We start from the raw sequence: 20908 nt of genomic DNA, 5'->3' as shown, positions 1-20908 counted from the left end.
TTTGAAGTTACCATTTCATTTCATTGAATGAAATGACTGTTTTGTATGTTTGAAAATTACTTGGCATTTGGAATAAAATAAGCCTTCCAGTTTTTTGGATTTGTGTATATTACAGACAGAGAAACACTTAAGGATTTTGTATTTTTCTTCATAATTTTATCTTATAGAAAATTGTAAAAGAAAAGTAAACAGGCCAAAACCTATCAAGGGTTTTTCCCCCTGGAAAAATACTTAGGTAGATTTCATATATTTAGCCAAATGTATTTTTTTGACGTTATAGGTGCTGATAATTTCATTCATTCATATAATAGATTTCCTCCAAAGAGCTTGTAAGGAAACCTTAAATTATTTAATGACTAAGTGTTCATGGCAAGTGTTCTCTAAATAAAAGGTAGTATTTTCCAGGAAAACATTTCCATTGCCTGGAAACTTTTTGAAATGAAGCAGAGTTCTGCCAGTCTTGTAGCCTCAGCAAACATTTTATTTTGGGCTGGTAAGACATCTACTCCCTGAATATTTTTGAAACTTTTTTTTCACACTCCTGGTAAAAACATTTATAGAGCATTTTGCAGTTATGGGCTGCACAGAACATCTTTAAATGATACATTATAAAATGTCCCTGAGGTTAAAATGCTGATCTTGAAAATATTTTATTATCTTTTCAATTCTTTCTTTCCAGTGTAGACATGACTTAGGAATATTTTTTCTCATAACACAGCACACTTCATTCCCTTCAAATCAGTTGTCAAATATATTTTGAATGCTAGTTGTGTGCTTAGTACTGTGTTTGGTTTGAAGGATATAGGACTTCTTTATAAGACAAGGGTCCTCTTCTTTTTTTTTTTTTTTTTTTTTAAGGGTCGTGTTCTTAAAGAGCGTATTGTTTAGTGTAGGAAATAAACAGGGATGAAATTCAAAATATTTAATAGATGGTGCGTCATGAGTACTGACTGACCAGAACAGACACTGGCTGTCAGCACCCACATTGCTATATGTATGGATGTGTGTTAGCTAAATACCAGCCTGGAAAGTAAGACCAACACACTTGGGCAGCCCTGGTGGCTCAGCGGTTTAGCGCTGCCTTCGGCCGGGGGTGTGATCCTGGAGACCCGGGATCGAGTCCCATATTGGGCTCCCTGCATGGAGCCTGCTTCTCACAATGCCTGTGTCTCTGCCTCTCTCTGTGTCTGTCATGAATAAGTAAATAAAATCTTAAAAAAAAAAAAGAAAAGACCAACACACTTGAGCAAGATAAACAATCCAATGTAATTGTCAAAATTTTACTGAAATTTACAAATTCTGTAGGAATATAGTGAGAGAAAGCAACAGAGGCTGGTAGGACTTAATGGAGGAGGTGGCATTTATGCTAATGCATGATCAAGGTTTAAGTAGATATCAGGAGAAAGGAAGAAACTTTTGAGCAGATGTACAGAGGCTAGAATCAGAATGGCATATTGTTAGGGGAGTGAATAAGCCATCCTTATTGTGGTGGTGGTGGTGGTGGTGGTGGTGGTGGTGGTGGTGGTAGTGCTGGTGGTGATGGTAATGGTGTTAGTAGCCAATACCAAATAACTGGATAGATTGAGACCAAATCAAGGATGTTTAGAAAGTAGGTTTGCTGTAGTGGGGAGGGAAAAAGACATTGAACATTTTTTATCTGAAATAGATGATAGGAAGCATTGTAGAACAGAGAAATAGTAAATTTTGACACAGCGTCTTAGTTCTGTTTATATTCATTCCATTTATTGGCAGTGAGATTGTTTAAAAGTTAATCTCCTTAGCTCTGATCTCTCTCCCCTAAAGTAAGGAAAAGAGGAAAAGAATAAGAAAAAGAATATTTTCCCTATTGACAGCTCTCTGGCTGTTGTTATATAGATGAAGTTTGCATTATAAAACTTTCTACAAGTGGAAAACATCAGTGAGATTGGTGCTGATTGTGGTGTTGGTGTGTAAAAGTAGTTTTCCAGTTGGAACTACTGGGTTAGATAGATTGTAATGGCAGATTATAGTGAGGAGAGCCTGGAATCAGTTATAATGATCTAGGTCTAAGGTGACAAGAGCTTCCTCTGTGGTGATGGCCTTGGGAATGGAGGGAAAGAACTGGTATGTCAGTTAAAATTTAGCCCCACATAGTAACAACTCTACTTACAACTTATTGATGCTTTGAAGGAAGCTGTGGATTTTATTATATTTATAATATACATTTACATAATGTATTTCATGATTTTATGTGTCAAGAATTAGGGGCATGGCTCAGTTGGGTGAATCTGCCAGCATACACTAAATACAGTATGGTGGCATAGGGCTGGCAGATGAACTGGTCAAGAGGATCGAGGATGGCTTTATTCATATTATGGCACCTTGGTGGGATAGCTGGAAGATTGGGCCAGGTTGGGACTACATGTGGTCTCTGAGCAGGACAGTGTTAAGGTAGTTGGCATTCATGTGTGCAGCTGGCTTCCCCCAGAAAGAGTTCTGAGAGAACTAGGCAGGAGAGGCACAGGATTTTCTTTTCTTTTTCTTTTTTTCATGGTCTTTTCTGACATAACCTCAGGAGTCTGATAGCATTGCTTCAGTCACATTCTTCTGGTTGTAAGTGAATCTTAAGGCCAGTCCAGATTCAGGGAGAGAGGAATTAGACTCCACTATGTGTTTGATGCTGAAGTGGCAAGATTGTGTTGCTGAAATACATGTGGGATGGGAGATACTGTGGTGGCCATCTTTGAAAAATGCAATCTGCCACATGAACCAACTGAATGTGAGTGATGGAGGGCACCAGGGAGTCCATGATTGTTTCTATGGTTTGATTGATGGTGACCAGAACAATGGGATTAATGTTAACAAAGACAGGGAAACTGAAAGAGGGAATTAGTTTGATAAAGATGAATAAATTTGTTTCGTATGTGTTGTATGTGAGATAATAATGGCATATCCTGATGGAGATATTTAAGTCAAACTTGGAGATAGAGATTAAGTTTGGGAGATATAACAGAAACAGAAATGTAGGTTTAGGAGCTGTCACTGTAACCATCATAGTTAGGAGGATTGTAGTCTTTAGGGGACAGTGTAAAAGGAGAAAAGAACAGAGGACCAAGGACAGAGGCTTTTGAACAGCTGTATGTTGGGTGGTTGAATGGTACAGTTGAAGGTATTCCAAATAAATGGAACAGAGAGACTAGGCAAGGCCCAGTGCCCAGTATCTCAGGCACTCCTAATCTGCTTTAAAAATCTCTTCATGGTTGTCACTCTTGGCTTTTAACCTGTTACAAGTTCTCAACTGTTGCTTCCAAACCAAGTGGTTCTTGGTCTCTTTGGAGACATTTCAGATCTGCTGAACAGAATGTTTTGCAAAGAACATCTTTACAATGTGTGTGGCTTCCTTTTGTTTGGCTTTTATTCTTAAAAGAAAATGTGTTTCTTTTGGATCCTTTTGAAAGCTTTTTATAACCTCTTAAGTTATGAAAAAGTTATTTTTCATACAACTTTTTAGAAGTTTGCAAAAAGAAATCTGGGCTTTCATGAAAATCCACTGAAATGGAGGCCAACTGCTGGCCACCTCTTGAACTACAGCTGTGTTGGGAAGGAAGCACTTGAAGAGATTAATGGATAAATAACTGAAGAGTTAAACATGAGCCACATTGTTTGAATTGGTTTTTAATAGGATTATTCAAAATGTCTTCAAATGTAAACTGACTTCACTATTAAACAATCATCTAAGAATAAATGGGAATGGGAGATGCTATTTTTCTTTTTCTGGGAACTTTTCAAAAGCAACATTTGCACATATACACACATAAACAGTATATTATTTTTTTAAAATATGATTTTTGTATATTGTGCTTTCTATTTAGAATTTGACGAAACATGTATACTCTGAAAACGTAAGTACGTGCCTACATATTTGATTGAAGTGGTTAGGTACATTCAAGTCATAACTCGAAGGTTAAGTTTCTGATGAAATTTATATTTGCTTGTTTACCCTTTATGACCTTTGTATTTTAAGTTGTTTTTTCAGTGAAAATGAATAGACTCTTAAAGTAGGGTGTTAGGCCAGGGACCCTGGCTTTCATTTGTACAACCATGAATTAATCTTAACTAAGGGGACTAAATTATTGACTACAATTCTTAATGTAGAAGGGAGATTCGTGAATGCTTAATATTGTCTTCTGCATATATGTGAATTGTTCTGTGTATTGAAATGTAACTTAACCTACAACCATTTACTGTAATAATTACAATCATTAACAATTATTGGCCTGAAAATATGAACTACTGACATTTAGCAGAGTTTGTCATAAAATGGTAATGCTAACTTGTGGATGTCAACAATGATGGTAGAAGTAATTTAAATATGTATTTAAAATTTCATCAATTAATTATAGCTACTATAATTTAAATTCAATAGAAGACTTCTTATGAACAATTGAATTATAATAATGAAAATATAATTTCCTCTACTTCACTGGAGAATGAAAGACTGAGTCTCTATGGAATATGTGATTGAGAAAGAAATAAATATAGACTGTACTGTATGAGATTTGGTTAAAAAGTCATTCAACTCGTGATATACAATCTTGTCTAAACTTTTATTCACATCTCTTTTGGCAAATGTGTCTAAATAAAACACTTTTATTTCTTAGTGCCCTATGAATTTTATTTAAAACATTAATAATTAAATAAAGAATAACTAAGTTACAGTCTACTCTGGAAAACCATACTTATTCTTTATATAGAGAGGAAATCTTTTAAATTTCCCATTTCTGTAGCAGATTGAAAGGATTTGTGGAAAACTAGGGTGTCTTAACATTTAAATTCTAAATCTTGGTGTCTTTGGTTTTCGGCCTTTGAATTTTTATTTTTAAGCCCACTCCATAGTTGAGTCAGGTATTACCTTCTTTCTGGAACTTTGAATAACTTGTTTTTAAAGTTCTTATAGTAATACTGAGTCATTTAGACATAATAACAGAGAACTCTTGTTCTCAGTGAGTAACCTCTATCTCAGCTCTGTTAGTAAAGTCCCAAAGTTTTCAATATTCATTTTTCTCCTTGATCTCAGAGAATGGTTATATTAAATATTAAGGGAACCAACAATCTAATCTGCCCTTATAACCACTTTTTAAAATCCACTGTATCTTGCCCTTTCCCTATGGCCTTCTTATTGGTAATTCAATTTAGATTTGGTCACTGTTGTTACTGCTTGTGCCTGAAGCTCAGTCTTCAAAATAGCCCCCTGATGTTTTAGCCTGCAGTAAACCTCAACAATATTTGATGATGGTGAGGGAGGTTAAGATGACTTCTGTTGATATGTAGCTTTCTCACTGGATCTCATTTGGGCAAATCATTTTTCAGGCTTAAAGTTTCTCCATGCTTCAGGGTTATGTTACCTTTTTAAAATGTGTGTGCACATGCACACAACCTTCACAGACATCTGTCACTGTTTAGTTTAATTGAAATAATAAACATGAACCTTGAAATAATAAACATAATACTTGACCAGAGAATGAATAGAGAATTTAGCTTATGAAATAATTGGAGATTGGGAAAAATCTCTAAGTTAGGAAAAATAACCATACTGAAAGAGTTTGAGGAAATGAAGATAACATTTCTCAATTAACAATAGTAATAAAACTAATCAGAACTCAACAAAAAATAACTGTGTTAGCATACTTAGGTGGACGGATGAAGCCATCGGAAAGCCACTTTGTAGCCAGGGAACCTGATTTACTGGCACAAAATAGTCTAATGACCAATTAGTTGGGTATACAGCATATATAATTTGATTTCAGTCTGCGGGTTTTATGCTTATCTTAGAATACTTATCCACTATGAGTGAGATAGCCTTGTGGATAGAAAGTGGACTAATCTGCTTATGGAACAATAATTTGCTCCAGTGATTTGTTCAAGACAACACAAAGGCCTAAACAGTAGTGATGGCCTGCCCTCTTCATTTCTCTTACTTTTAGTAGAGATTCAGGCCATAGCCCCTTAACGTAGGAAAAACAAAAACCAAAAAACATCTCCTACCCACGGCAGTCTTTTTTTTTTTTTTTTTTGGACACTGTTGAACAGGATAATCAGAATGATCTGATTCCTCCCACCCCATGCTCTCAACCACCACCTTCTTCTGTGTTTAGAAGAAAGAATATTGAGGTATGAATTGGAGCTGAGCTCCATCTACCAGCTTTGTTGACAAGAGGAAAGCTATTTAACCTCTTTGGGTCATGTGTCCTCCCTGATGAAATGAGAGGGTTCAGCTTTCTCGGGTGTCTTTCAGCTCTGAGTGTCCTACTCATTGTACAGTGCTGCTCTAGTTTCTGATTGGGAAAGTCTAGTCTGATAGAGGGCATGAAAGATTGGGGGAAGTTGGATCATTTTTAGTAAACATCCTTTAGAACTGGTAAACCATCTCTTAGGAGTATTTTGTGGATTAATGACATTTAATGAGAGGTTTTTATGAAGAACCTTGAATCCCTTGTAAGAATGTTACAATTTGTATGATGTACTCAAGACTTAAAGACATTGTGTATTTTGTATTAAGTTGACATGGAAATGAAATAAAACAAATGATCCTTCAGAGGAAGAGGATGCCGTTCTTTGAGTGGAGAGGCCTTTGCTAGCAAACGCTGGATTGGAATTCCCCATGGCCGTGGCTGGGATTGCATAGAGCTGGCTGGCACAGAGAACCAAGGACTGCTTCACTCAAGAACCTTTCCCTTTTCCTTGCTGACCTCTGGAGGGTATAATGAGGAACCAAAACAAATAACTAGAGTTGTTGCATTGTTCTTGGGAGCCTTGCATGGTTCCATTTGTACCTCTCAATTCCTTCATTATCATAGGACCAGCAACTCGAGTTTTGAAATCACTTCCTTAGAAAGTCATCTTTCCTTGCTGGAGAGTAGACAGAAGGTTCATTGACTATTCAGAGCTCTAGGTTAGGCTATTGTGTTTTTATAGGCACAGTGGCTTCACCATTAGAAGCTTTAAACTTCCAGCCCTCCTTTTCTACACCTGTTTTGTTTTGTTCCAATTATCTGCCTAACTGAAGGCACAGCTAATGTGCAGCCTCTGGCATCAACACTAGTTGTCTTTGCCTAATCGTTTGATAAAAGATTTTTTGAATCTCTACTGTGTACCAGATGTTGTGTTAGAAACTCTCTGTTTGACCATTGAGAGTATGATGTGGTGGGCCAGAGAGTTGCTGTGAACTTAGAGAAAATTACTAGAATCTGAAGTCAAAACATTTAACTCTGTAGAATTAAGACCTGAACAAAGGACTAAGGCCATGATGGGGCTCAGTGTTTTAGGGGATATTCTTTCTCTCTTTTTTTTTTTTTTAGTTGGGGGACATTCTTATCAGGAGCTTTGGGTACTTAATGTAATTTAGAGTCAGAGCTTGCTTTTATTTGGAACAGGAACCCAGGTAATAATGTCTCATTGAATTTCAAAGCAATTTTTTAATTCTTTTATTTTCATTTTTAGGCACTAAAAAATCAAGTGCTTTGTCCGTAGCCACACATCTAGTTAGTGACCAGTTGAACTAGCACTAGAATCCAACTTTTTTTGTAACTTCATATTGCTTCAGGGTGTAGCAGTTCAACAAAAGCTTCATTGATCACCTGTTATATATAAGAAATCGTGATGGGCAGACATCATAGAAAAAATGTTGATAAGACATGGTTCTTGTTCTTAGAGGAACTTGGAGCCCAGCATTTGAATCTTTGGGATTAGAGAAGTAAACTAGATGATCTACAAGGCAGAAATGAAAGGGTCAAGAAAACATTGTACTTGCTGAGCTTTCTGTCCCAGGTGATGAGAAGAATAATCAGGGTTACCTCTGGCTTTAATGGTGGCACCTCTTATCATTGGAAAACACTTTTGTTCATGTTTTCCTTTCCAGTTACCATACCCCTCCTTTCTTTGTCAACCTGGTTTTTTAGAAAGGCACCCTTAACAGAGTTGCTAAGTTATGGGTTGTTCATTTCTTCAACAGGTATTTATTGAGTTCCTAATTGGGTGGCAGGCAGAGACAAGTAGAGAAGACAGAGAGTGTCCCTGGTATGGAGTTTATAGATAACTCCATGTTAAAGGACATTTAGAAATTAGTAAGAAAACTATCAGATAGTAATAGGTAATTTGATGTGATAAAGTTTGGTGGTAAGGAAAAATGTCTCTTTCCTTTATGCTAAGGAAGTATGTCTTCCTTTATGGAAAGGAAGCATTTAAGGAAAGGAAGCATGTCTTTTCCTTTATGCAAGGCTTGAAGGACAAGCAGCAGCAGCTTTCTGGGAAGAGCTTTCTCAGCAGTAAGATGAAGTTGAATGAGCTTATTCCAAATATTTAGGATTTTGTGAATCCTAGGATAAGGACTCTGGATTTTATGCCCTGGGATATTTTTTTTTTTTTTTTCTGAGAGTCTCCAGTCACATGGATATAAAAATAAAAGGTATCTTGAGAATTGTGCAAACATTAATATATATGGATCCCAGTAAGTAGCTTTAAGATCATCAACAAATAAGATACATAGTGTGCGTTATGGGGTTATATATAGAAAAAGACAGAGGAGCTAGAATAGGACATGTGAGAAACAACATGAATGTGTAAAATAAATGGAGATAACGTTTTTGTTGCCAGAAAGTAAAGTATGCTATATCTCTCCATGCTGTTTTTATTCTCCTCTTGACTCTTTTCTTACCCTGTACTTGGAATCTTAGATCCATTTGTTTGGTGTCATCAGTGGATGATTTTTGGCTAGCGCATGGAATATTTATTTATTATTAAAAAAATATTTTATTCATTTATTTGAGAGAGAGAGCATGAGTGGGGAGAGGAGCAGAGGGAGAAAAAGATTGAGCAGGGAGCCTGACTCAGGGCTCAATCCCAGGACCCTGGGATCATGACCTGAGCTGAAGGCAGATGCTTAATCTACTGAACCACCCAGGCTCCCCAGTACATGGAATATTTAAAGCATGAAGCTTGTGAAAGCAAAAATTTCCTTTTACATTGTGGGTAATTTTTCTCTTCTAAACCTAAATGGTATGCTGCCCCAAGTGTAAGGGTGTAGCGCCCCCACTCCAGTTCAAAGTCAACAGTCAAACTTGATTTTATATTGTAAGCAGCTAAAGCTTTGCTTTACAAAACTTTGAACTTGAGTGAGTGAGAAAACTGGAATTGCTCATGACAGCATTAATATGGTAGACATTTGGAGATGATTCTAAATTATCAGGTTATCCTTCTACTTTCCCTGAAATCCTCACTCTATTTTTGTTTGTTTAAGTGTAATTAGGTACGTGTTTTTCAGTTTCCTTTGTTTTCATCTGTATGAAGGAATCAAAGTCTTATTTTGGATATCAGACCAGTACCAATTATTACCTCCATGGTTGCCTGTGTATCATTTACTCTGATGTGATATGCACTATTCGAGGATTCTAAGTGTGCTATTTTCAATAGCCAGGCTAAGAGTGTTATTTTTTGAAATTATTGTTCGTAACTGTTTTCACTCAGATGGTGGTTATGACTGATGATGTTCAACTTGAGTAAACATGCATCATTGGCTTTGTATCAGGATTGGGAACAAATTCTGGTTTTTGACCCCCCAAATAAACTCCTTTTTTTTTCATTATTTAGAATCATTTAAATTATTAGCAAATAAAAATAAAGTGTAATGAGGAAGCATAGTAGGGTAAAAGTTTATTAACAATTAGTAAATAAATAGCTTTATTTTCATTGGCACTCATTTTTCTCAAGCCAGTAACTTATTTAGTTGAATGAAGTTTCATTTGGAATTGCTCTTACACCTGGCAAAATGGAAGTCTATGTTTATGGGAAAAGGAAAGGATTTTCTTCCTTCTTGTGCCCTTAGTGATAACAGCTTGGTAAATAAAGTATTATTTGGGAAATGAAGATATTGTCAAAGGCTTGACCTTTACTCAATTGAGGTTACATATAATTACTTTCCTGGCAATTGAGTCTTGATAATTTTCTGGGAATTTTGTTTTGTATATTGGATTTAAATGTACTTTGCATTTAAAATGTGAAATTAGTTGCTTTGTGTTTGCAGGTGAAATAATTTCTTTAAGCCAGTGGTGAGTCATTCAGTTAATGTAGGAAAGTTTATTAACAGTCATAAATGTTCCCAGTTGTCCAAGGGAATTGGAATACTTCCAGAATGAGTGAGACAGAGCTCGCGTCAAGGCAGTTACAAATAGTTATCTCCTGTGGTTTTTCTGTGGGATGTTTTAATTCTCCAGCTAGCTTTCCATCCGTATCACTCAGTTTGTTTAAAACAACTCTAACCCCCACCCTGATAGTATATGTTCAGGGATTCAAATCAATCTGAGGGATAACCTGAATAAAACGTGATTAGGAAGGTAAATTTCTTAAAATCCATATACTCTGATAATACATTCCAAAGTCACAGGAACATGCTTTCTGAATTATGTGTGATTTGGAATTTTTATTTTCTTTTCCCTTTCCTGGGCATAGCATAGTGCCAGGCAAACTACTAGATACTTAGTAGATCTTTTTCCCAAATGAATGAATGAAATCCACTGAAGCAAAGAATAGAGGGTTTATAGTATATCTGTCATGGGCAGGTTGCAGCAGATACAGAACTGAATATAGGACAAGCACCTTCAAGTAAGGGCTTTGGTGTCAATCTACATTTTAATTCTCCCTCTGTCACTTACAAGCCTTTTAATGTTGGAGAAATTATTTAATTTCTTTTTTTTTTAACTTGATTTTAAAAACTAGGATTAAAGATTTGAATGTACTGGTAAATATGGTGAACTAATCAACAATCGTATAGCTGGAGGAAGACTGTTCCAGGTAGAGAGAAGGTCAGGTGCCAAGGTCTTGAGAGGCATGAACTTAGAGTATTTAAGGAGCAGCAGGCAAACAATTTGTGACCAGAGTAGAATAAGAAAAGGAATTGTAGAGGATAAGATCAAAGAGGTAATGAGGACTAGATACTATAAGATGTAGTAAGGACTTCGGCTTGTATTCTGAGTAAAATAGAGCCTTTGGAGGGTTTGTGAACAGAGGAGTGTTATGATCTGGCCTTTTAAAAGGATTACTTTGTTTTTTTTTGTTTTTTTTTTTTTTAAAGGATTACTTTGATTGCTGGGTTGAGAATAGACTATAAAAATAAAAGCAGAGAGACCAGTTAGGAGGTTACAGTTTTATTGTAATTTAAGAAAGAGGTGATGATGGCTTTTGAAGACTGGTGGGGATGGGAACAGTGATCTGAATCTGGATGTAATTTGAAGGTAGAACAGAATAGACAGGATATATTGACCGATTGGATTTGGTATTTGAGAGAGAGAAAGAAAAAAAAAGAGAAAAGATGATCCTGAAACTTTTGACCTAGATGTATCTTTCATATGATATGTTGGGGAAGACTGTGGCCAGAGTAGATTTTTAGAGGAAGACCATCAGTTTAGTCTGGGGTATGTTGAGCTTGAGGTGTGTCTAATAGATACCTCAAGATTGAGACTGCTCTGGGTCTACTTAATTTTGCAGAAGCATGTTCTTTAGAATTTTCTTTTCATGAGGATCTCTGGGAGGCCAACTTACTATTTGTCTCAAATTGTCTTTATCTTACCTCCACTTTTTTTTTTTAAGATTTTATTTATTTATTCATGAGAGAGAGAGAGAGAGAGGCAGAGACACAGGCAGAGGGAGAAGCAGGCTCCATGCAGGGAGCCCGATGTGGGACTCGATCCTGGGACTCTAGGATTACGCCCTGGGCTGAAGGCAAACACTAAACCGCTGAGCCACCCAGGGATCCCTTACCTCTACTTTTGAATGTAGTTTAGCTGGGTATAGAATTCTGGTTAACAGTTATTTTCTCTCAGTGCTTTGAAGATACTATGTCTTTTATTATTGCCAGTGAGAAACTTGTCTTTGGTAAAATTGATTTCCCTTGTAAGGTATCCTATTTTTTCTTTCATCTCCTGTGGCTCTTAAGGTTTTCTTTTTTTCTTTTTTTTGCTTTTAAGGTTTTCTTAGTCACAATTTCACTGTGACATGCCTAGGTATGAGTTTATTTACTTGGAATGAGTACTTGGAATATACTTTAAATCTAAGATCTTGTGACTTTATTCAATTCTGGAAATTTTCTAGATATTTCTTAGAGTATTTTTCTTTTGACATTCCCACTTTATGTAACCTTGCTTAAAGTATATTGGTTTCTCTGGAGCTATCATGTGTATGTATGTACACACATACATATATGTGTGCACATATATATTTTGTGTTTTTGTCTTCTTTCTCTGTAATGTTCTGGGTATATTTCCTGGAAAACTGTTGTCTGAGTCATTAATTCTCTAGACTTTATCTTATCTGTTACCTTTTTTGGAAGTACATTTTTATTTCCAGTGTTTCCTGTATCTTTTTCTTTCATAAAGATTTTATTTAGTTAGTTAGAGTAAGTATGAGCAGGGGAGAGACAGAGGAAGAGAGAGAGAAAATCTCAAACAGACTCTGCACTGAGCCTGACTCAGGACTCCATCTCACAACCCTGAGATTATGACCTGAGTTGAAATCAGGAGTCAGATACTTAACCGACTGAGCCACCCAGGCCTCCCCCAACCCCATTTTTCATAATTTCTTCCTCTTTTTAAATAGAAGTTATTCCTTATCTCTTGAGTATTCGTAACAGTTATTTTAAAGTCTTTGTCAGACTGTTCCATAAAAATAAGTTTCATATGGATTGACTTTATGTTCAAATTACTGCTTTTTAAAATTGATTTTTTTTAAAGATTTATTTATGATAGACATAGAGAGAGAGAGGCAGAGACACAGGAGGAGGGAGAAGCAGGCTACATGCCGGGAGCCCGACGTGGGACTCGATCCCGGGACTCCAGGATCGCTCCCTGGGCCAAAGGCAGGCGCTAAACTGCTGAGCCACCCAGGGATCCCCTAAAATTGATTTTCTTCATATAAAACATCTCTGTGTTTTAAATTTTGATTTACTGACTATCTAATTGGGAGTCTTTTTGGTCTCTACTTATTTTCCTTTGGCTCATTCTTCTCCATCAGAGAAACTAGATTAGATAGTGGCATTTTGGGTCTCGTCTCCCACCCAAAGTTATACTGGGAATATTACAGATCTGGTCATCAAGCTAGTAGTCAGCCTGGTTTGGGGTTTCCCTGGGCCCGTGACTTTTCCTACTGTTGCAGTTCTGGCAATAGCCTTTCTCCAACTTCCTTTCATGGGAGAGGAAGCCCTAAAATTTCCCACTTCCTGGGCCTGAGGTGAGTTACCCTTCAGGAACTGACTTCTTGGCCATCATTGCTCCTTTCAGAGCTGTAACCCCAACAGATCTCTGGTATCAGCACTCTTGCTTCTTTGCATTTCTATTCTGTTTTACTCAGAGAATTACCTTGTTTTTGACCTCAGTTGGTTTTGGGGTTCTATTTGAATATTTTGGTTATTATTAATATGTTTTGGGGGGCATGCCTTGTTAAAATGTAAACCAACAGTTCCATCTCTATCAGTTCAATTGAAATTCTTTAAAGCTTGCTTTTCTCATAATAATAATTATTTTATTTTTTAAGATCTTACTTTTTAAAGTAATCTCTACATCCAAAGTGGGGCTCAAACTTACAACTCCAAGATCAAGAGTCACATGTTCCACTGACTAAGCCAGCCAGTCACCCCACTGATAGGTAATAATTTTAGAAAACCTGTTCAGTACATATTAAATACTTCACCAGGACAAACTAATTTAATCTCACCCCCCCCCCCAAAAAAAAAAAAACCTTTCATTTTATAAAAGAGGAAAGTAAAAAATGGGGAGGTTTCATAACTTGTTCTGGATCACACAACTATTAAGTGGCAGAGTGAGGATTCTAAACTAAATAACTTGGCTCTGTAGTCTGTCTTCCTAGCCACTGTCATGTACTCTCCCACCTGGCCGTTGGGGAAAATCAGACCTTTTCACAGACTTGTTTGTTGCAAAGTAAGATAAGATGTGAAAAGTCTAGTGTTGTATCTGATGTATAATAACATTGAGTAAATGTTTATTTTTCTTTCCTTAGTGGCAGGCAAATATATTTTCGGTGTGACAATTTAAACAAAACTTGTAAGTTCATTTAGTTTAAAATATAGCATGTTTCATTTTAGTAAGAAGGGTAGGAATTCTATTATTGGACTAATTTTCTTGTGTGGCTGTGGGGACAGGACTGGCCTGGGAGAGATGCAGAGCTAGGAAGCTAGGGAATCAGAGAAATAGGGTACAGTGCAAAGTCTAAATTGAAAACCAGACAACTGAAGGATTCTACAGAAAATCTGGTGATCCTAGGGAATTCCAGATCAAGATACTATGTGGACTAGATGGGAGGAGCTGGTGCCTTGAGCATTTCCCAGAGCTCCTGAGGTTCCTGTATCCTTGGGAGTGAGCCAGAGAGGACTTTGGTGAGGGTACTTTGCCAGCCTTGACCTCTTTGAGTGTTCACTAACCTTTGTTTTCAATTCCCCAAATTAACAAGGAGCATTTAGTCTTAGTGTGCAACACTCAAGGGAATAAATCAATTGGTTAGCTGTTTATAGGTATGATAGCCAAGAATCTAAATTAGGGAATTGCCTCTGGGCCCTGAAACAACTATTTCCTCCTTTCCTGCTTCGCCAAGCCTACACATCTGGGCCTTCCACCATTCTGCCTGCACATCCTCCGAGCCCAGCTCAAATCCACCCCTGTACTGACCCCCTGTATACCTTGTGTCTAGTTCCTTGAAATACATTAGAGACTTTAAGAAAGGAAATGTCCTTGTGAGATATAATATTTGGAGTAAGTTTTATTGATTTGAATGAATAGGGATAAGTGTGGAGATCATAAACAAATGCTTAGTTGGGAATATGGAGAGAGTATGTGTATGTGCCTCTGTGTGTGTGTGTGTGTGTGTGTGTGTGTGTGTGTAGCATGTGTGTTAGAATGGGGACCGGCAAGTATACAGCCTTGCTAAAACAGAAGGCTATAGGAATGTGGAAAAAATTTTAAGGTTAGACTCACGCTGGAATATTTTATTAAGATGGAAAAGGAATTAGATCAAGATTTGTTAACAGTCATGAACCCTTGTAAATTCAGGCAAGGAAGGATGATGCATGGTGAGGTGGCCTGGTCTCATCTCAGACCTGCCTACACTTTTCAGATTGGTTGGTTTTGCTAGAACCTCTGTGTGCTAGGTCTAGGAGGCTCAGGCGAGGCTCATGGGCAGTGTTGAGGAGCATTACTGAGCTAGTATTTATTGTACTCGTATTTTAGTCACTTGAAAAGAAAATAAGGAAATAGGAAAATACCCCTTCTTTCTTACAGTTCCTTTTCCCTCTTAGTTTTTCCTATATAGTCAATCCCTATAGAAGACTTGACCATAGACTGCAACATTATCTATAAGCCAGTCCTACATTGCCAATGGCCCTGTGGTGGGGAAAATAACAGGTAAATGAAATCTATATGTAATCTTAGATCAAGTAGTTTTTACTTTATTTACCTCTGTGACTCCAATTTTTTGGATGGATTACATCACAAAAGATGTCTTTTGCTTTGATTTTCCTTTTCTTTTCTCTGTTTACCCATTGCGGAGTAAATTAACCCAAATATACTTAAAAGACTGAAGAATGAGCAAAGGAAGATTATAATCTATAACCATATCATCAGCATTTAAGAGCTCTGGGAAATTTGGATTTCAGTTTTTGATTGAGTAACTGTATGAGAATTATACCATGCTGGCAATGTTAGTAATAAACTAGAAGATGATTCCATGAAACTCAAGGCATTTATCTTAATTTTTAAAAGATACAAATCCAACAATAGTAACTTCAATTCTTATGAATATAAAGATGCAGGAGGACTATTTTTATTATAAAAATTTCAAATATTACACAAATGGATTTTTATTATGAGAAGTTTCAAATGTAAATTTTAGACATACATAATATATAAATATATAAAGCATATAATTTCAAACATACATATATATAAATATATAAAAGTAGCGAGAATAATAAAATGAACCACCTTTGCCCATCACCCAGACTCAACATTTATCAGAATTTTTTGCCACACTTGCTTCATCTATACCTTTCATTATGGCTTACTGAAGTGTTATAAAGTACATTCCTCATTTATTATTTTCCCTCCTAGACACTTTTTAGTGTGGATCTCTAAACAATATGGACACTTTCTCTCATGTCCTGACACAGCCTATAAATAATTCCTTGGTGTCGTATAATATCTAGTACATGTAAATTTCCTCTGTTATTTGAAAATATCTTTTTTGCATTGGTTTTGTGCAAGTTAGAATCTAAACAAGGTTCACACTTTGCATTTAGTTCTTATGCCTTTGGATCTCTTTTATTTCTGTAGTTCAGATTGTTGATGGCTGGTTTTGGTGGCTGAGTGGGATGAAGCACAGGTGGGATGAATTTTGTAAGCCATGTGAAAAGAAAACTTGAAATCACAAAGCTTGGTGGGAGTGGGGAGATTGATTGTAACATTTATGGCTGAAATAATATTTTTAGGCCCATGCCAAACTTAGAAAAAAGTCTTTCAGAGTAGTAGTATTTACATATATTTTGTTTTGTGCAACTAAATTGAATTGCTATTTGGAATATTTAATTAGAAACTGAAGTTGTCTATCTTATATCAAACTAGAATAAGAAAAAAAATCCCACATGTGTTTCTGAGAGATCTAATTCTCACTGCAAATTAGAAATCAGTTATCTTTCTACAGAATGTCTTCCACAATGTAAGAAAATATTTTTTCTTTGGACTTTATCTCTTTATTTTCATGTATTAATTTTAGTTAAATCTAATTACAATCCTCCTAAAATAATTGTCCATCTACCACTGGATATACTGTTTCTTAAGGTAATGTTATAAAATCTAGTAAGGCATAAGGTTAAAAAAATTTTTTAAACAAAATGTTCTTAAGCACTCTAGAATAAAAATATAATAGAGCAGAATCTCACTAACAGGAATGTCCAAATAACCTCAAATTGTTTATGCCAACTTGCTTTATTAATTCTCCATAGGATCTTGTTGAAAATTTTGTAGTAGGCCACATCATTTTGAAAGACATGGAAGTGATTATTAAAATATACCTTAAAATATACCTTAATATGTGTTTTTTTAATATAAATAATCTTTATAAAGATAGAACATAAATTATAACAAAGTTATATTCTCTTTGTTGGAAATCTTGAGTTTTGCAGTATAGATTATAAGAATTTAATTAATGTCAGAACACCAAAACATTTTGACTGGGTATAAGCCATGGTATTAAAGCTTATTTTGCAGACAAGACACATGCTTTATATGCTTTTGTAGGAGGTGGAATCTTTAGTAGCTTCAAATCTTAAGACTTATAATAAAGAGGAAAGGGAGTGAAAAGTAGAAAGAGACAATTTTTAGTTTCCCTCCTTCTAAATGTTAAGAATATTTATTCCTTTCTAACAGTGTTGATGTGTATCAATAGTTTGTACTTTTACCTTCTGGTACTTGATTATTCCAAATGTTTGCTTTATATATGCCTTTTAGGTGCCCCAATGTGAGTTTGCAAAAGCTACCAGAACAGTGGTTATGGAATGTTTTAGAGGAAATTAAATGCAGTGATCCTTCATCTAAACTCTGTGCTACAAGGCGCAGTGCTGGAATTCCTTTCTACATACAGGTACCTATTCATGGGATATAGCTGTTTGTCTTTTGATAATTTGTTTTGTCTTTTGACAATCTCCTTGATGTGTGAGTTAGCATATTGTATAAGGGACAGCTCTGTCTTTTAAGTGCTATAGCATTTGTGGCTTTGTTGTATGTGTGAACAATGTGTTCCCATGAGAGATTTGTTCTTGGAACAAACCCTCTACAAGATCAGTCTTGTAATATGAACAGAGAGTGGTATAGATTTCCGCCTCACTTCTAGGAAGTATACATGTTGCCTTTTTTGTTGAATTAGAAAAAATAGTCTTTCTGTTATTTCAGGACCCTTAAGACTCTGTAAGCAACCAGTATTAACAGTTTCTTTTTAATCCCTCCATAAAATGTCCCATGTGCAAAATAATTTTAATCCTAGTAGTAGCTAACAATTATAAGTGGTTATTTCACATATAATATCTTATGTAATCCTTCTCAAGCCCTATGAGATATGTCCTTTGATCATCCATATATTGTAGATGAAGAAACTTATCTAAGAAGCTTAGGAAAGTCAAGTTAACTTTCTAAAAGCCCCAGAGATAGTGTGAGCAGAGTTAAGACTTACTTGAAGCCCAAGCAGCCTGATTGAATGGGTATGTGTGAGTGTGTTTTCTTTTTTTAATGCAGAAGAAAACATTATACACACTGTTTTGTCCTTGCTTTTTTTTCATTTAACATTATACCTTAAAGAACACTACATATCAGCATGCCCAGATATTACTAGTTGATACAAAAACATTTTATTTCCACAGTGTTGAAATTAAGAGGCTGTCACTCTCATAAATGCAGTGAATAAAAACCAGAGCCCTCATATACTAAATCAGACCCGAACCTAAAAGGCCTTTGTTTAATATTCAGTAAGATATAGTCCAGGAATGGGGGCAGTATAATAAAAGCAATAAAAATAAGTGAAATGAAATCTTTTTTTTTTTTTTTTTTAATGCCCCTACCTATGTTTTTTTCCTTCTTTTTCTTATTCCTTCCTCAAATTTCCAAAGTCATTGTTGTCTGGTAACAATGGACAGCACTTACAGAGGTGGTTGATTTGATCCAGAGATCATTGAGGTAGTTCTGCTGGATGAATTTTGGTGACTTTCAGGAATGAACTCCTCTCTGATCTGATATCAGTTTGGTTCATGTTCTGCCTGTAATTCATTCTGACTTCATTCATGTTTTTGCATCATTCGTCTGAGGACAAATGTTAATACAGTAGCAAGGTCTAGTTGCATGTTTATGCTATCCTTATTCCACTTCTGGTTCCCATTTCACACTAAATATTAGTCACAGTGACAGAGCAGTCAGGACATGCACTTTCTTAGCCCATCCTTGTGAAGAGTGTTATAACTATGCACACAGTTCTTGACAGAAAAAAAACTATGATTCCAAAGAGACATTTCAGTAATTGCATATACCTTTATTTATGTTAGTTGAGTAAAATCTAAATTATAAGAAAAATCAGAGAGGTCCCATTCCTTATAGTATAACCTACCTGTAAGTTATGTTCTCATGGAAACCTCTACTTAGTGTTAACTATGGAGAAAAACTGCCCTACTTAATGAACTTATCTTTTGTGCAGATAATGAAGTTTTTTTGAGTGGTCATTAGAAAAATAGTGTATATGTTTTCTGAGCTTAAACATACTATGATAAAATTCTCTTTTAAATTTATCTATTTTGGGTATTCTTCTTTCATGGATTATAAAAATCTCCAAAGATGCAGAGTAGCTTGAAACTTTCACTCTTGGGAGCTAGTAGCTACGTACAAATGAAATAATCACTGCTACTCCTACTCTTAATTCTATACAACCACTAATCTATTTTCTGTTTCTATAGATTTGCCTATTCTGGACATTTCATATAAATGGAATCATAATGTGTGGCCTTCATGTCTGGTTTCTTTTACTTAGCATGTTTCAAAATCCATCCATGTTGCTTCATTCCTTTTTATTGCCTCAGGTAGTTTAATATCCTATTTTTATGTTTATTGTATACTGAAAAAATGTTACACACAAAGTAAACAAGCAGCTCTTAGAAATACAAATATGGGACTCCTTTGGAGTTTGTAGTATTTTTTTTTTTTAGCTCCATGGAAGCTTCCTGTGCTACAATTTGATAGTACTCCAAGGTGGAGAAGAGACTCTTTAGTAAAGAATTAAATAATTGATCAATCTCCAGGGAGTTTCCAAATTCTTGCTAGAAATTTAATCCACAGGTTTTGTGTGTGTATGTGTGTGTGTGTGTGTGTGTGTGTGTGTGTGTGTTTTGTCTTTTAAATAAAGGAGATTTTTCTTGTTGGTAAATATATTATAAAAATGGGGATGCCTGGGTGGCTCAGTGGTTGGGTGGTTGCCTTCAGTTCAGGTTGTGATGATCCTGGGATCTAGGATCGAGTCCTGCATTAGTCTCCCTGGGAAGAGCCTGCCTTTCCCTCTGCCTATGTCTCTGCCTCTCTCTTTCTCTGTGTCTCTCATGAATAAATAAATAAATAAATCTTTAAAAAAATAAAAAATAAAAACAGACTTGCTTATTGTATCTGAGACCTGCCACCTAGTTATGGTCCTAAAAGAGTTGTCAATAAGAGCTATTCCCTCAACCTCTTAAAATTATACAGTTAACCAGCAAACCCGGAAATGACCTTAGAGATTCCATGATATCAGTCTCATTGAATTCTACAGATGAAGAATCTAAGGGATGGAGAGGTTAAGCTACTTGCCCAAGGCCACGTGGCTTAATTAACTTACTTGATACCTCCTATTTTTATAGGGGGATTTTGCACTTTGGGATTGATGCTGGGAAATAGCAAATAGGTATATGTAAAATAAGATCCCCATTAATTTTTGCCTTATTTTTCCATAGGCGCTATTGGCATCTGAACCTAAGAAAGGCAAAATGGATTTGTTAAAAATAACAATGAAAGAGTTAATCTCCTTGGCTGGACCTACAGATGACTCACAGAGCACAGTCCCCCAGGTAATAATGGAAATATACAAAGCCTGCTAAGAAGGAAGTGATTTTAAATCTTTGTTGTACAAAAAAAAAAAAAAAAAGTATCTGCTAAAGATACAAAATTCTCGAAAATAGGACAGGCATTTGAAGCTTGATCTGGATTGTTTTGATTTGTTTTCTTGGCCTTTCTTGTCCACAAAATAAACCATTGCTTTACTTGATATATATTAACCAAAATGAACTATTTTTAAACTCTGGTAAAAACATCCAACT

The 20908-nt window shown here is 35.8% G+C and overlaps 1 protein-coding gene across 7 annotated transcripts in view; it reads left to right on the top strand.

The window, feature by feature from the left end:
* Window positions 1–20908, top strand: part of THADA (THADA armadillo repeat containing) — a 332024-nt gene that overhangs the window by 62329 nt on the left and 248787 nt on the right. For 5 of the 7 annotated variants that reach the window (XM_049115488.1, XM_049115486.1, XM_049115483.1 and 2 more), the window contains exons 24-26: window positions 17538–17670; window positions 19523–19645; window positions 20546–20659. In XM_049115488.1, coding sequence (XP_048971445.1) covers window positions 17538–17670; window positions 19523–19645; window positions 20546–20659 — 370 coding nt within the window. The remainder of the gene's footprint in view (window positions 1–17537; window positions 17671–19522; window positions 19646–20545; window positions 20660–20908) is intronic. The other 2 variants (XM_025465181.3, XM_035696069.2) reach the window with 1 other exon arrangement.

Source organism: Canis lupus, chromosome 10, assembly GCF_003254725.2.
Source record: "Canis lupus dingo isolate Sandy chromosome 10, ASM325472v2, whole genome shotgun sequence".
NCBI lineage: Eukaryota > Metazoa > Chordata > Mammalia > Carnivora > Canidae > Canis > Canis lupus.
The sequence above is the reverse complement of the archived record's forward strand: the minus strand, read 5'-3'. Positions and strand labels throughout refer to the sequence as shown.